Source organism: Oryctolagus cuniculus, chromosome 10 (assembly GCF_964237555.1).
Source record: "Oryctolagus cuniculus chromosome 10, mOryCun1.1, whole genome shotgun sequence".
NCBI lineage: Eukaryota > Metazoa > Chordata > Mammalia > Lagomorpha > Leporidae > Oryctolagus > Oryctolagus cuniculus.
The window spans coordinates 51607570-51622734 of NC_091441.1; the positions used below are offsets into that span (position 1 = coordinate 51607570).

The following is a 15165-nucleotide window of genomic DNA, read 5'->3' on the forward strand; positions in this document are numbered from 1 at the left end:
TCACTAGGCTAATCCTCCGCCTAGCGGTGCCGGCACACCGGGTTCTAGTCCCGGTTGGGGCACCGGATTCTGTCCCGGTTGCCCCTCTTCCAGGCCAGCTCTCTGCTGTGGCCAGGGAGTGCAGTGGAGGATGGCCCAGGTGCTTGGGCCCTGCACCCCATGGGAGACCAGGAAAAGCACCTGGCTCCTGGCTCCTGCCATCGGATCAGCGCGGTGCACCGGCCGCAGCGCGCCGGCCGCGGCGGCCATTGGAGGGTGAACCAACAGCAAAGGAAGACCTTTCTCTCTGTCTCTCTCTCACTGTCCACTCTGCCTGTCAAAAAAAAAAAAAAAAAAAAAAAAGCCAAAGATTCATTTATTTTATTTGAAAGAGTTGCACAGATAGAGAACGAGAAGCAGAGAGAGGTCTTCCATCCATTGGTTCCCTCCCCACCCAGATGGCGGCATTGGTCACAGCTGCGCCAATCCAAAGCCGGGAGCCTGGAGCTTCCTCTGGGTCTCCCATGTGGGTGCAGAGGCCCAAGGACTTGGACCATCTTCTGCTTTCCCAGGCCATAGCAGAGAGCTGAATCAGAAATGGAGCAGCGGGTCTCCAAACGGTACCCATATGGGATGTCAGCACTGTAGGCGGTGGCTTTACCTGCCACAGTGCCGGCCCCGCACCATAATTATTCTTAAACACTTTCCAATGTGAAGGGGCTGGTTAGTGCTCCAGGGGTCTGTGAATTTCTAAAGGAGTGGGGCATGAGCCTGCAGGCAGGTGGTTCCAAGCGACAATTCTTTTCCTTCCTTTTTGGCAGACACAGCACTAGCACTCCTCTTCCAGAGTCGAGGATACAGTACCCTCACTCTCTCTCTGGTGTTGGGTTTGTAACTAGCTTTAAAACAAAGGCAGCTGACGAGTGAAAAGTGACAACTCCCAACTCCTTTCCACCACTTCCAGTCCCAACCTCAGAGGTCTCCCTCCATAACAGGGAACAAACAGGGACATTTCCCCCGCCACGGCGGGAGGCTGGGCCGCGGCCATGGGGTAAGGAAGGCCCGACAGCTTGCTCACCGCTGTGGATCCTTTCTTCACCGCTTCTTGAGCATATTCCACTTGGAAAAGGTGTCCGTCCGGGGAGAAGACAGTGATTGCCCTGTCGTACCGAGATGCCATTGGAGCGGACAAGGACGCCCACCCAGAAACACGCGATACCGACGCAAACGGTGGTGAGTAGCTGCTGGCGCCCACCCGGAAGTGCTCACGCACGCGCCTCGCGTCGCCTCCCAGCAATCCTTGCGCCGACGCCTTTGGTGTCCCCGGAAGTCCTCTGTGGCTACCCAGCTGTTCCGCCTGAGGTTTCCGTGTGTAATGGCGGTGTTTTCCTGCAGTGCTTGGTACATAGCACAGTCTCCCACTTTCCCCCAGTGTGGCCCAGGGTAGTGTTAGGTCTCTTGGCTTGTAATGTGACATTAAGGCTTACAGATGAGTTCTTCAGGGATGGGTGTTTGGTCTGTGGTTTAGCCACGGTTTGGGACGCCCTCACCCATATTGGAGTGCCGGCTCCAGTCCCCATTCCAGCATCCTGCTAATGCGCACCCCTGGAGGCAGCAGGTGATGGCTTCAGTACTTGGATTGCTGCCTCCAACTTCAGAGACCTGGGTGGAGAGGTAGATGTTCCAGTCTTAGACCTGGCTCAACCCTGACTTGTATTTGGAGAGTGAACCTGCGGAAGGAACATCTCTGTGTGTGTCTGAGCCTTTCAAAACAGAAAAAGAAACGTGTTTCAAAGTGGTAATGCCTCTTTCATTCTTTTGCCTTGTTAACAAAATATAGTCTGAGCAAGGGGTCCTTTATGTAGAGCGAATAGTTAATGAAACTAAATCTAATGATGAGAATTAAAACTTTAAAAAAAAATTTACTTATTTACTTTGAAAGAGTTACAGGGATAGAGGGAGAGAAAGAGATCTTCAATCCAATGGTTCACTCCCCACATGATCACAACGGCCACACTGGGCCAAGCAGAAGCTGGATGCCAAGAGCTTCATCCAGGTCTCGCATATGGGTGGCCGGGGCTCAAGCACTTGAACCGTCTTCCGCTAGTTTTCCCAGGCCATAGCGGGGAGCTGGATGCCGATGTTGCAGGTGGTGGTTTTACTTGCTACTCTGCCATGCTTGCTGCGATCATGCTGTTTTAATTGAAGACATTTTGTAGAAACCCAAAAACATATTTTAAGAATGTCATCTGGGGCCGGCACTGTGGCGCAGCAGGTTAACGCCCTGGCCTGAAGCGCTGGCATCCCATAGGGGCACGGGTTCTAGTCCTGGCTGCTCCTCTTCCAATCCAGCTCTCTGCTATGGTCTGGGAAAGCGGTAGACGATGGCCCAAGTCCTTGAGCCTATGTACCTGCGTGGGAGACCTGGAAGAAGCTCCTGGCTTGGAACAGCACAACTCCATCCGTTGCAGCCATCTGGTGAGTGAACCAGCGGGTGGAAGACCTCTCTCTCTGTCTCTCTCTGTCTCTCTCTCTCTCTCTCTGTCTCTACCTCTCTCTGTAACTCTTTCAAATAAATAAATCTTTCGGCTGGCGCCACGGCTCACTAGGTAAATCCTCCGCCTTGCGGCACCCGCACACCCGGTTCTAGTCCCGGTCGGGGCGCCGGATTCTGTCCTGGTTGCCCCTCTTCCAGGCCAGCTCTCTGCTGTGGCCAGGGAGTGCAGTGGAGGATGGCCCAAGTGCTTGGGCCCTGCACCCCATGGGAGACCAGGATAAGTACCTGGCTCCTGCTGGCCGCAGTGCACCAGCCGCGGCGCCCATTGGAGGGTGAAACAACAGTAAAGGAAGCCCTTTCTCTCTGTCTCTCTCACTGTCCACTCTGCCTGTCAAAAAAATAATAATAATAATAATGAAGAAATAAATCTTTTAAAAAAAGAATGTTATCTATAGCAGAATGTTTGTCTATTGTGGTAGAGCAGTCTCTGTTCTCATCAATAAGATGGGAATATTAACAATCTGCAGCAAAGTGTTCAGAAGTTAAAATGTGTTTATAGGCATAATAACTTAAAATGGGACCTGGTGGGTTGTAATAGCTAGGGAAGTTTGGCTCTTATTACTTTCCATGTATCGTTTAATACTCAAAAATGCTGTTTTCAACTGGCGAGGATCTTCAAGGTGGTGAACTCAACCTTAACTAAAAACCGAAAACCAAACAATAAAAATAAAATAAAAAAATAATTATCCACAAAAGAGGAAAGATAAAAGTCATCTCCCTTGATTCCAAATACTTAATTGAGAATTTTATTTGACTCCTGAAAGCAATTTGTATGTATTCCTCCTCATCTGTTTTCTTCAGTATTAGAAACTCTTGAAAAGTTTGGTTCTACTGAGAAAAACAATAATTCTGAATCAAAACAATTCACCATAAGTGGTTACTTTACAATATTGGTAAACCAACATTTTCCAGAAGCTCTTTTTTTTTTTTTTTAAGATTTTATTTATTTGAGAGGTAGAGTTACAGACAGTGAGAGACAAAGACAGAAAGGTCTTCCCTCCACTGGTTCACTCCCCAAATGGCCACAATGGTTGGAGCTGTGTGGATCTGAAACCAGGAGCCAGGTGCTTCTTCCTGGTCTCCCATGCAGGTACAAGGGCCCAAGCACTTGGGCCTTCCTCCACTGCCCTCCCAGGCCATAACAGAAAGCTGGATTGGAAGTAGATCAGCCAGGACTAGAATTGGCACCCATATGGAATGCCAGCACTGCAGGCAGAAGATTAACCTACTGCACCACAGTGCTGGCCCCCAGAAACTGTTTTTTAAGAAGTATTTTAGTGTTCAAGTAATAATTTTTTTACCTTCAAATAATTAGAGATTTACATGAAGTCTCAAAATAGGACACCAAGAAATCTGCTGTATCCCTCACCTAGTTTCATCCAATAATAGTATCTTACATTCTGTCTCAGGAAACTGCTATAGGTACAATCCACTAAGTTATTTTCAGTTTTAGAAAAGCAATTTTTCATAACCATGTATTATTTTTAAATTTTTTAGATTTATTTATTTATTTGAAATTCAGAGTTACACAGAGAGAGGAGGGAGGGGGCGGGGGTTCCATCCGCTGGTTCACTCCTCAGTTGGCCGCAACGGTTGGAGTTGCACCCATCTGAAGCCAGGAGCTTCCCCCGGGGCCTCCCACGCGGGTGCAGGGACCCAAAGTCTTGGGCCATTTTCTACTGCTTTCCCAGGCCAGCAGAGAGCTGGATCAGAAGTGGAGCAGTTGGGTCTCAAACCGGCACCACTGTGGGATGCCGGTGCTTCAGGCCAGGGCATTAACCCACTGCACCACAGCGCTGGCCCCCTTAAATATTTTTAAAAATTTATTTATTTGACAGGTAGAATTACAGACAGTGAGAGGGACAGACGGGGAGAAAGGTCTTCCATCAGCTGGTTCACTCTCCAAATGGCTGCAACGGCTGAAGCTGGGCCAATCCAAAGCCAGAAGCCAGGAGTTTCTTCCTGGTCTCCCATATGGGTGCAGGGGCCCAAGAATTTGGGCCATCGTCTACTACTTTCCCGGGACATAGCAGAGAACTCAATTCGAAGAGGAGCAACAGGGACTTGAACTGGTACCTGAATGGGATGCTGATGCCGCAGGCTGGCCCCCATAACTATATTTATGTTAATGCCTGCTATCTTATTCATTTGAAATAAATTTAAGCGTAAATAATACAAATATACAGTTTAAAATGGAAACATCTCTCTCCTTATTGTTTATTCCTATTCTCTTTCCAATCTCTGGCCTCCTGTATAGAAAACCACTTACATTAACTTAGTGTATGTGCTTTTACTCTTTCTACATTTGAAAACATGTATCTATACAAACAGACATTTTAAAAAAAGCATAAATGGGGGAAAGTGTTTGGTTAAATGCTTAAGTTACAAGTTTAGGTACCTGTGTCCCACCCTGAAGGACCTGTATTTGATCCCCAGCATTAGCTCCTGTTTCCAGTTCCCATCTGTGCAGATGCTGGGAAGCAATACATGATGACTCAAGTAATCAGGTGTGCATATTTGCAACTTTCTTTAATGTCTGGCTTAACAGGAGATAACTAGATTCAGTGATGTGTTTCTGCATTTAATCTGTTGCAATATGTTATTTTGGTTAAGGTTTAGGAAGAAAATTCTGCCTCATAAAAACAGGATACTTTCTATACATATGACTGGGTTTTCTGGGAAGTTGATTTGACTTCTTCCTTTCCAATCTGAATGCATTTACATGTTTTTTATTTATATTTTTTATTACCATGTGTATAGCTTCCTGCAGAGTTGAACAGAAATTACAAGAGTAGAAATTCTTGTTTCATTCTGATCTAAAGAAAAAAAACAGTCACCATTAAGGAGGTAGATTGTCCATAGATACTTTTTATTAGGTTGAGGAAGTTCCTTTGTATTCCTAGTTTGTTGAATATTTTTGTCATGGAAAGCTGTTGAATTTTTTTCAAAGGCTTTTCTTCCCGTGTCAAATGAGATGATCATGTGGCTTTTCCCCCCTGAACTCTTTTATCTAACTTACGCAAACTTAATGCATTTCATAAATACAATATCCCACTGTACCTACCCTCCCAGCCAGACTCCCACCCTTCTTCCTCCTTCCTCTCCTATTCCTATTCTTATTTTTTTAGAAGATTTATTTTATTTATTTGAAAGAGTCAGAAAGAGGTAGAGACAGAGAGGTCTTCCATCTGCTGGTTCACTCCCCAGATGGCCGCAATGGCTGCGCCGATCCAAAGCCAGGAGCAAGGAGCTTCTTCTGGGTCTCCCACGTGGGTGCAAGGGCCCAAGGACTTGGGCCATCTTTCACTGCTTTCCCAGACCATAGCAGAGAGATGGATAGGAAGAGGAGCAGCAGGGACTAGAACCGGTGCCCATATGGAATGCCAGTGCTTCAGGCCAGGACTTTAACCCTCTGTGCCACAGCACTCCCCCCCCCCCATTTTTATTTTTTACTAAGATCTATTTTCAATTAACTTTGTACATAGAAGATTAACTCTATAGTAAGTAAAGGGTTCAAGAAATAGTATAAAAAAACTGTGCCTCAACAATCGAGACAAGGGCTATTCAAAGTCATTGCATCTCAAAGTGTCAATTTCACTTCTATAGATTACTCTTTAGGTGCTCTATTGGTTACCACATATCGGGGGGAATATATGATATTTGTCCTTCTGGGACTGGCTTATTTCACTAAGTATCATGTTTTCCAGTTTCATCCATTTTGTTGCAAATGACAAAATTTCATTTTTTTTTACTGCTGCATAATATTCCATGATGTACTTATCCCAAAATTTCTTTATCCAGTCTTCAGGTGATGGACATTTGGGTTAACTCTGTATCTTAGCTATCGCAAATTGAGCTATAATAAATATGGGAGTACAGATAATTTTTTCATGTGCTGATTTCATTTTCCTTGGGTAAATTCCTAGGAGTGGGATAGCTGAGTCATATGGTAGGTCTATATTCAGATTTTTGAGGTATCTCCATACTGTCTTCCACAGTGGCTTTACCAGTTTATATTCCCACCAATGGTGGATTAGGGTATCCTTTTCCCCACATCCTTGGCAGAATTTGTTTGTTAATTTCTGTATGAAAGCCATTCTAACTGGGGTGCATGAAACCTCACTGTGGTTTTGATTTGGATTTCCCTGTTGGCTAGTGATCCTGAGCATTTTTTCATGTGTCTGTTGCCATTTGGATTTCTTCTTTTGAAAAATGCCTTTGTTTTTGTTGTATAAGATTGCTTTAGCTATATGGGTCTCCTGTGTTTCCATATGAATGTCAAAATTATTTTTTCTAGATCTGAAAGAATGTCCTTGATATTTTGATTGGTATTGCATTGAATCTGTAAGTTGCTTTGGAAGAATGGAAATTTTGATGATATTGATCCTTCCGATCCTTGAACATGGAAGTTTTTCCCATTTTTTTTTTTTTTGGTATCTTCTATTTCTTTAATGTTTTATAATTCTCATTGTAGAGATCTTTGACGTCTTAGTTAAATTTATTCCAAGGTATTTGATTTTTTTTTTTTTTTTGGTATGTATTGTGATTGGGATTGATCTTAGAAGTTCTTTCTCAGCTGTGGCATTTTCTGTGTACACAAAGGCTGTTGGTTGTGTTGAGGAATGTTCTTCTATACCCAATTTGCTTAGAGTTTTCATCTCTAAGAGTGTTGTATTTTTTCAAATGCTTTCTCTGCATCTATTGAGATAATCATATGGTTTTTGTTCTGCATTTTGTTAATGTGATGTATCGCATTGATTGATTTGCAAATGTTGAACCATCCCTACATGCCAGGGATAAATCCTACTTAGTCTGGGTGAATTATCTTTCTGATATGTTGTTGGATTTGATTTCCTAGAATTTTGTTGAAGATTTTTGTGTCTGTGTTCATCAGGGAAATTGGTCTGTAATTCTCTTTCTCTGTTGCATCTTTTTCAGGTTTAGGAATTAAAGTGATGCTGGCTTCGTAGAAAGAATTTGGGGATGTGAGGGCGATCTGGCTGCGACATCTGTCACCCCATTGATCGCCAGGGTTGATTCGGCTGATCTGGCTGGCTAGGCGGGTGTCCCCTTCCTCCCTCACCGCTCCATGTGCGTCCCTCCTGAAGCTGCGTGCTCGGTCGAAGAGGACGACCATCCCCGCTAGAGGAGGACCGGTCTTCGGTCAAGGGTATACGAGTAGCTGCGCTCCCCTGCTAGAACCTCCAAACAAGCTCTCAAGAAAGAATTTGGGAGAATTCCCTCTCTTTAAATTGTTTTGAGTAACTTGAGAAGAATTGGAGTTAGTTTTTAAATGTCAGGTAGAATTCAGGAATGAAGCCATCTGGTCCTGGACTTTTGTTTGTTAGGAGGGTCTTTATCACTGATTCAATTTCTATCTTGGTTATGGGTCTCTTTAGGTTTTCTACGAGCAGCCAGCCCCTCTTAGTTTTCCCAACCAAAATCAGGTGTTTCCTCTCTGCTGGTTGCTGGATGTGTTGATAGAAGCTGGCACAGCTGTTAGGTATGTCCAAAATGGCACCTGCCCCCTCTCAGCTAGTTACAGGATGCTGGTGCCAGGTGGTCAGCGAGAGAGAAATGTGCACCCATTTTTTTCTCTCTAGGTTGGCAGGTACATTGTCCCCTACAGGGCTCCAAGCCAGAGTCACATCAGGCTCTTCCTGAAGCTTTATTGCCAGTGGCTTGGGCTGCTGCATTCTGGTCTCACCTCCCTCTACAAAGCTGGTGCTGGGGCTCTCGGCCTCTGCTGCTTTCCCAGGTGCATTGGAAAGTGAGTTAGAAGTGGAGCAGCGGGGACTCCAACCGGTGCCCATATGCAAGCACCACAGGTGGTGGCATTATGGCATTATCCACTTTAGCAGAGTGCTAGCTCTGCTTTTTTTTTTTTTTTTAATCTATTTATTTGAAAGGCAGAGTGTCAGAGAGAAAGGGAGAGACAGAAAGAGATCTTCCATCCATTGATTCTTTCTCCAAATGGCCACAACAGTCAGGGCTGGACCAGGCCAAAGGCAGGAACTAGGGATTCCATCCCAGTGTGCTATTTGGGTGACAGATGTTCTAGTACTTGGTTGTCTTCCACTGCCTTCCTTTTTTTTTTTTTTTTAGAAATACTTGCTTTTAATTAAACACAAGAATAGAAACTCTATCATCTTCCAGCCTAAATTTAGCAAAGTAGTTTTTCCCTATTCGGGATAAATTCCAGTTATTTAAAAAAGCCTGTTGTATGAAAATGTTAAGCATAAAAATAGAAATCTGAGATTTTTTTTCAAAATGTGTATAACCCTCCTTACCCAAAACTTAACAGAGTTGTTTCTTGTTCTATAAACTACCACCAGTAATACCAGTAAGGAGAATAAAGGGTATTAAAAACCCAGTAAAACAGCATCTCCCAAATGCTCTTAGGGCTTCTGTACCCCTAAAAACAGCTTCTTGTGAAATAAAAAATTAATTTAAATTCTCCAGAGGAAGGCTTGAGCTTTTATTCAGTTTTTTCACTGCTATCTTTTAGGTGAATTTACTTGTGTTCCTGCTGTCACTTTATGGGTTGATAAAATGTATGGATAATTAAGGTGTCATAACTTCTATCTGGGGATATGTGGGTGAGCAAGGACTTGGGGTGCATTTTATCATTTGGAGAAGTTGGTCTTAGCTAATTTCCTCCTTCACGTTCCGCGCATGGGGTGGAGGGAGATACTGAAAAGCTGTACTTGTCTAAATCACATATGGCAGCTTGGAACAGCCCATCATTTCCTGATCTTCCCTAAGCATTCTGTTGAAGCAACTGGGAAGAATTTATTTAAGAGTGATGCTGCCTTCGGTTTGTGGAAATACTAGCCCTGGATGTGAGGATGACATTATCCTTGCTAATATTATCATTGTGTAAAACATGAGGTACTTCAAAAGGTTAGTTTATTTTGCTGGAAAAAAAATTCAAGCTATGCATATGAGGGGGTGTATTATGAAAATACTATCCATGAATTTAAATTTTTTTGAACCAGAATAAACTTCCTTTTTAATTCTCTTATTCACAAACTTCTTGTTTTTGAAGTACCTTAATACTCTAAATGGACCTCATGTTGAGGCAAGCACACTCTAGACCTTACATTAAGGTCAATATAGTTCAAGAAAGAGATGGAACAGATGTTTAGCCCAGCAGTTGACATCCATGTTCTGTATCAGACTGCCTGGGTTTGATTCCCAGATCTAGCTCCTGTTTGCAGCTTCTTACCAGTGCAGACCCTGGGAGGCAAAAGTAATGACTCAAGTAATTGAGTTCCTTCCACCTTTGTGGGAGACATGGATTGCCTTTCCAGCTCTTGGCTCCAACTGCAGCCATTGTAGCATTTGGGAAGTGTACTAAAGGATAGGAGCACTGTCTCTCTGTCCCTCAAAAAAAAAAAAAAAAAAAAAAATTTAGGGACTGGCGCCATGGCTCACTTGGTTCATCCTCCGCCTGTGGCACCGGCATCCTATATGGGCACTGGGTTCTAGTCCTGGTTGTTCCTCTCCCAGTCCAGCTCTCTGTTGTGGCCCGGGAGGGCAGTGGAGGATGGTCCAAGTGCTTGGGCCCCTGCATCTGCATAGGAGACCAGGAGGAAGCACCTGGCTCCTGGCTTCAGATCGGTGTAGCTCTATCCATAGTGGCCATTTAGGGGGTGAACCAACGGAAGGAAGACCTTTCTCTCTGTCTGTCTCTCTATCTCTCTCACTGTCTGTAACTCTACCTGTCAAATAAAAAAAATTAAACAAAATATATGTGTGTGATTTCCTGTACTGCTAGCTCAAAAAAAAAAAAAATGTCCTATTCTCCTTTGGGTAAGATGTTGCTTTCATACTTTTTTCTAATTATTGTTATTTTTTTTGAGTTGTCAAAAGTATTTGATCAAATTATTTTTGAGACTTTTGAGGTACAGCTTTAGTGTTATAATATTTTTAAAATATAGACTGTTTTATCAAAAATATTTATACATTCTGTTAATTATTGTTATTTTTTAATTTGAAAGGCAGACAGCCAGACATCTTCCTTCTGCTGGTTTACTCCCCAAATATCCACAATATCCAGGGCTGGGTTGGGCCAAAGCCAGGAGCTGGGAACTCAATTTGGGCTCCCATATAGGTGGCAGAGATCCAAGTACTTGAGCCATCACTGTTGCTTCCCAAGGCACACCTTAGCAGAATTCTAAAATCTGGATTTCCTCAGGAACAATTTCTATCGATATATTTCCTGCCCTGCGTATTGACCACATTTTCCTGTTTCTTTATATGTTGGATAATTTTTTTGAGAAGTTTACATTTTAAGTGTTATAGTAATTATGGAAGTCAGAAACTTCTGTTCCAAAGTTTATTGTTGTTTCTCTTTGCTTATGATTTTCCTGGGGTAGCTTTCTGTTGAAGGTCTCTGCTTAGTGGTCATCTGATGCATGGTTGAAGACTAAAAAGATGCCTTGAAACAATAAGTCTGTCTACCTTTGTCAAGGACTCTACCTATGTGCTGGGGAGATAATTTCAATGCCCTATGAAGTTAGTAATTTAATTTCCTGCTTTCTCAGAGCCTCAAGTCAAACAAAAATGAGATCAGGGCCTTTGCAAGTCTTCAGGGTAAATGCATATCTCTACATATGCTCATAGCCTTCTAGATCTCTAGTAATATGATAGAGCTTTTGAAAATAAGTCACCCATGTACATCTTACGCCTTTAGTTTTTAAGTTTCTGGAGCAGCCTCTGGTTTATCCCAAATGATATACCTGTTTCAAGTAGCATGAATGTTAAATAACTCGTACTGCCTCATAGGCCAAATAAGTATATGCCTTGTGATTCTAGCTTTTGAAGAAAACTGCCTGACAAGTCAAATAGTTATAAATCGGGAAAGGTGTTTGGCATAGTGGTTAAGATGCTGCTTGGGTTGCCCCTATCCTATAAAAGAGTACCTGGGTTCAAGTCTTGGCTCTGCTTCCAATTCCAACTTCCTGCTAATGTGCATCCTGGTAGACAGCAGGAGATAGCTCAAGTAGTTGGGTTGGTGCTATCCATGTGAGTGACCTGGATTAAGTCCTTGGATTGGCTTTGTCTTGGCTTGGCTGTTGCAGGCCTATGAGGAATGAATCAGTGGATGGGAAACCTCTGTCTCTCTTTCTCTGTTGGTCTGTCTGCCTTTCAAAGTAAATAAATAAATAGATTTAAATAAGTGTTACAAATCTCTGAGAATGCAGTATTTTTTGTTTGCTTTTTTTAAAAATTTCATATTTGTTCTGTCCTGCCAATGACTGGTATACTGCATTTTTTTTTTAAGATTTATTTATTTGAAATTTGGAGTTATATATAGAGAAGAAGAGACAGAAAGAGAGATCTTCCATCTGCTGATTCACTCCCTAAGTGACCACAATAGCTAGGGCTGAACCACGCTGAAGCCAGGAGCATCCTCTGGGTCTCCCTTGTGGGTGGCAAGGGCTCAAGCACTTGAGTCATCTTCTGCTGCTTTTCTCAGGCACAATAGCAGGGAACTAGATTGGAAGTGTAGCAGCTAGAACATGAACCAGTGCGCCCATATGGGATGCTGGCCTTGGAGGCAGTGGCTTTACCCACTGTGCTACAATGCAACTCCAGTATACTGCTTATTTTTATATTGACCATGATTTTGAGTCTGCTAGTTTTTAAACATACCATGGATCCTGAGAGAGGTAGGTGTATATAGGCCAACTTAGGGCACAAAGCTTGCCATTCTTACTGATATCCAATAGTTTTCTTGAATAAACACTAGCCTTTGTGAGCTTTGGTTAATTTTGAATTTCTGCAAAAGTTGGTTAAATTTTTTTCATTTTTTTTGTTGCTTTTATGGAGGGTTGGGATTTCTGAGGTAAAATTCTGAATAAAGTGCTTCTGTGAATCTGCCATTTAATTGGAGTGTTTAAACCACTTATATTTAATGCAATTATCAGTTTCCATGGTTGAAATCTTTCATCTTATTGTTTTGTATTTATCACACTTATTCCTTACATTTTTCCTTTACTTTTCTGACTTCTCTTCAATTTCTTAAATATTTTTAGTACAGTTGTTCCTTAGTATTTGGGGGATCGGTTGCATGAACCCCTGAGAATATAAAAATCCATAAATCCTCAAGTCCCTTATATAAAATGGTATAGTACTTGCATCTAACCTGTGCACATTCTTCTATATACTTTACATCATATCTAGATTATCTACACTCCCTAATACAATGTAAATGCTGTATAAGGAGTTGTTACACTATATTTAGGAAATAATGACATGGGAAAAAAGCTGTTTATGTTTGGTACACATAATTTTTGTTGAATATTTGATCCAAACGTAGTTGAATTTGCTTTTGTAGAAATTGTGGCTAAGGAGGGCTAACTGTATTCTGTTTTGTTTTCTCTATTGACTTAAGAGGTATATCAATTTTTAAAAGATAATATTTCTTTATTTTATTTTATAATCTTGTTGGTCTTAAGGAGTATTATCTTGGGGTCCCTGGTGGTTTTCTGGTATCTTCTAGAAGCTTTAGATGTTAAATATTTTTTGCAGTGAATTAGTTGTTTTTTCCTACTTAAATTCATTTTTCTTTAATGAGTAAACAATGGTGTTTTCCAGAGGCTACATGATGTGTGAAGATATCATTGCTTTGACAGCTAATGGAGTGCCTGCTTATATTTAAAAGTTTCCAGGTTTTCATTTTTAATTAGGTAAAAATTGAGAGCTGTAACCTAGTTAAACCAAGGGTCTTTGAGGCACACAATTTTGCAGAACGCAAAGGGTTTCTGAAACCCAAAAGTTTGAGACCCACTACTCATGGTGTTGAAATATGCATATGTGGGGTAGCGGGTTAAGCTACCCCTTGAGATAATGGCATTTCCATTATGGCGTCAGTTTGTGTCCTGGCTGTTCCACTTCCCATCCAGCTCCTTGCTAATGGCCTGGCAAAGCAGCAGGAGATGGCCCAAGTGTTTAGACCCCTGCTATCCAAGTGAGAGACCCAGAAGATGCTCTTGGCTCCTAGCTTTGTTCTGTCTATCATAGCTAGTTGGGGAGTGAACTAGCGGATGGAACATATCTCTGTCTTTACCTCTCTCTGCACTGTGTAACTCTTTCGAATAAATAAATAAACAAAAAAAGGCAAATCTTAAAAAAATAGAAATCTGAATATATAACTTCCTATAGTATATTTACAAATAGCATTCTACCATTTCATGTAAAGTATAAGAACAACACAGTTTTAATTTCATCTACTCTTTGTGCTGTGTTTTTCATGGATTTTTTTCTTTTTCTTTTTCTTTTTTTTTTTTTCTTTTTGACAGGCAGAGTTAGACAGAGAGAGAGACAGAGAGAAAAGTCTTCCTTTTCTGTTGGTTCACCCCCCCCAAAATGGCCGCTACAGTCAGGTGCTTCCTCCTGGTCTCCCATGCGGGTGCAGGGCCCAAGCACTTGGGCCATCCTCCACTGCACTCCCAGGCCACAGCAGAGAGCTGGACTGGAAGAGGAGCAACCAGGACAGAATCCAGCGCCCCAACAGGGACTAGAACCCGGTGTACTGGCGCTGCAGGCGGAGGATTAGCCAAGTGAGCCATGGTGCCAGCCAATTTTTTTTCTTTTTTAAATCATGGATTTTTATATCTTTATGTTATCATCCCAATAATATTATACTGTTACTTTTCTTATTAATTATATGACTGGTTTAGCTTAATATAGAAGGACAATAATTTTTTTTAAAGAGTTATTTATTGATTTATTGGAAAGGCAGAGTTACAGATGAGGCAGAGGCAAAAAGAGAGAGAGAGAGAGACAGAGAGAGAGAGACAGAGGGAGAGGGAGATCTTCCATCCACTGGTTCATTCTCCAGATGGCCACAGTGGCTGGAACTGCACCGATCCAAAGCCAGGAGCTTGGAATTTCCTCCAGGTCTCCCATGAGGGTGCAGGGGCCCAAAGACTTAGGCCATCTTCCATTGCTTTCCTAGGCCATAGCAGAGATCTCGATCAGAAGCAGAGCAGCTGGAACTCGAACCGGCACCCATATAGGATGCCAGCATTGCAGGTGACAGCTTTACCCACTATGCCACAGTGCTGGCCTGATAATTTGTTATGCACTAAAAAATGTCAGTATTTTACTGCATATTATCAAATTGTCACATAAATGCTACACAGGTTGAATACTCTTTATCCAAATTTTTTGGGCCCATAAAAGTTTTGGATTTGGATTTTGGGACTGGTACTGTATTGAGTCCCAGCTGTTCCACTTCTGATCCAGTGCCCTGCTAATGGCCCAGGAAAGCAGTGCAGGATGGCACCTGCACCCACATGGAAGACACGGAAGAGGCTCCTGACTCCTGGCTTCAGATCGCCCATCTCTGGCTGTTGCAGTGATTTGGAGAGTGAACCAGTGGATGGAAGACATTTCTCTCTGTCTCTCCCTCTCTCTGTCTGTAACTCTGCCTCTCAAATAAATAAATCTTTAATTTTTTTTTTTTTTTGGATTTTGGAGTATTTGTATATACCTAATGAGATATCTCGGGGGTGGTTCCCAAGTCTAAACTCAGAATCCATTTATGTCTCTATATTTCTTAAATGTACAGCCTGAATAAAAATTTTTAAAGATGTATTTATTTATTTGAAAGGCAG

The 15165-nt window shown here is 42.4% G+C and overlaps 1 protein-coding gene across 1 annotated transcript in view; it reads right to left on the bottom strand.

The window, feature by feature from the left end:
* Window positions 1-1249, bottom strand: part of PSMA8 (proteasome 20S subunit alpha 8) — a 61288-nt gene extending 60039 nt beyond the window's left edge. Inside the window, exon 1 of the mRNA XM_002713467.4 lies at window positions 1058-1249. Coding sequence (XP_002713513.1) covers window positions 1058-1159 — 102 coding nt within the window. The 5' untranslated portion in view covers window positions 1160-1249. The remainder of the gene's footprint in view (window positions 1-1057) is intronic.
* Between the last annotated feature and the right edge of the window lie 13916 nt (window positions 1250-15165).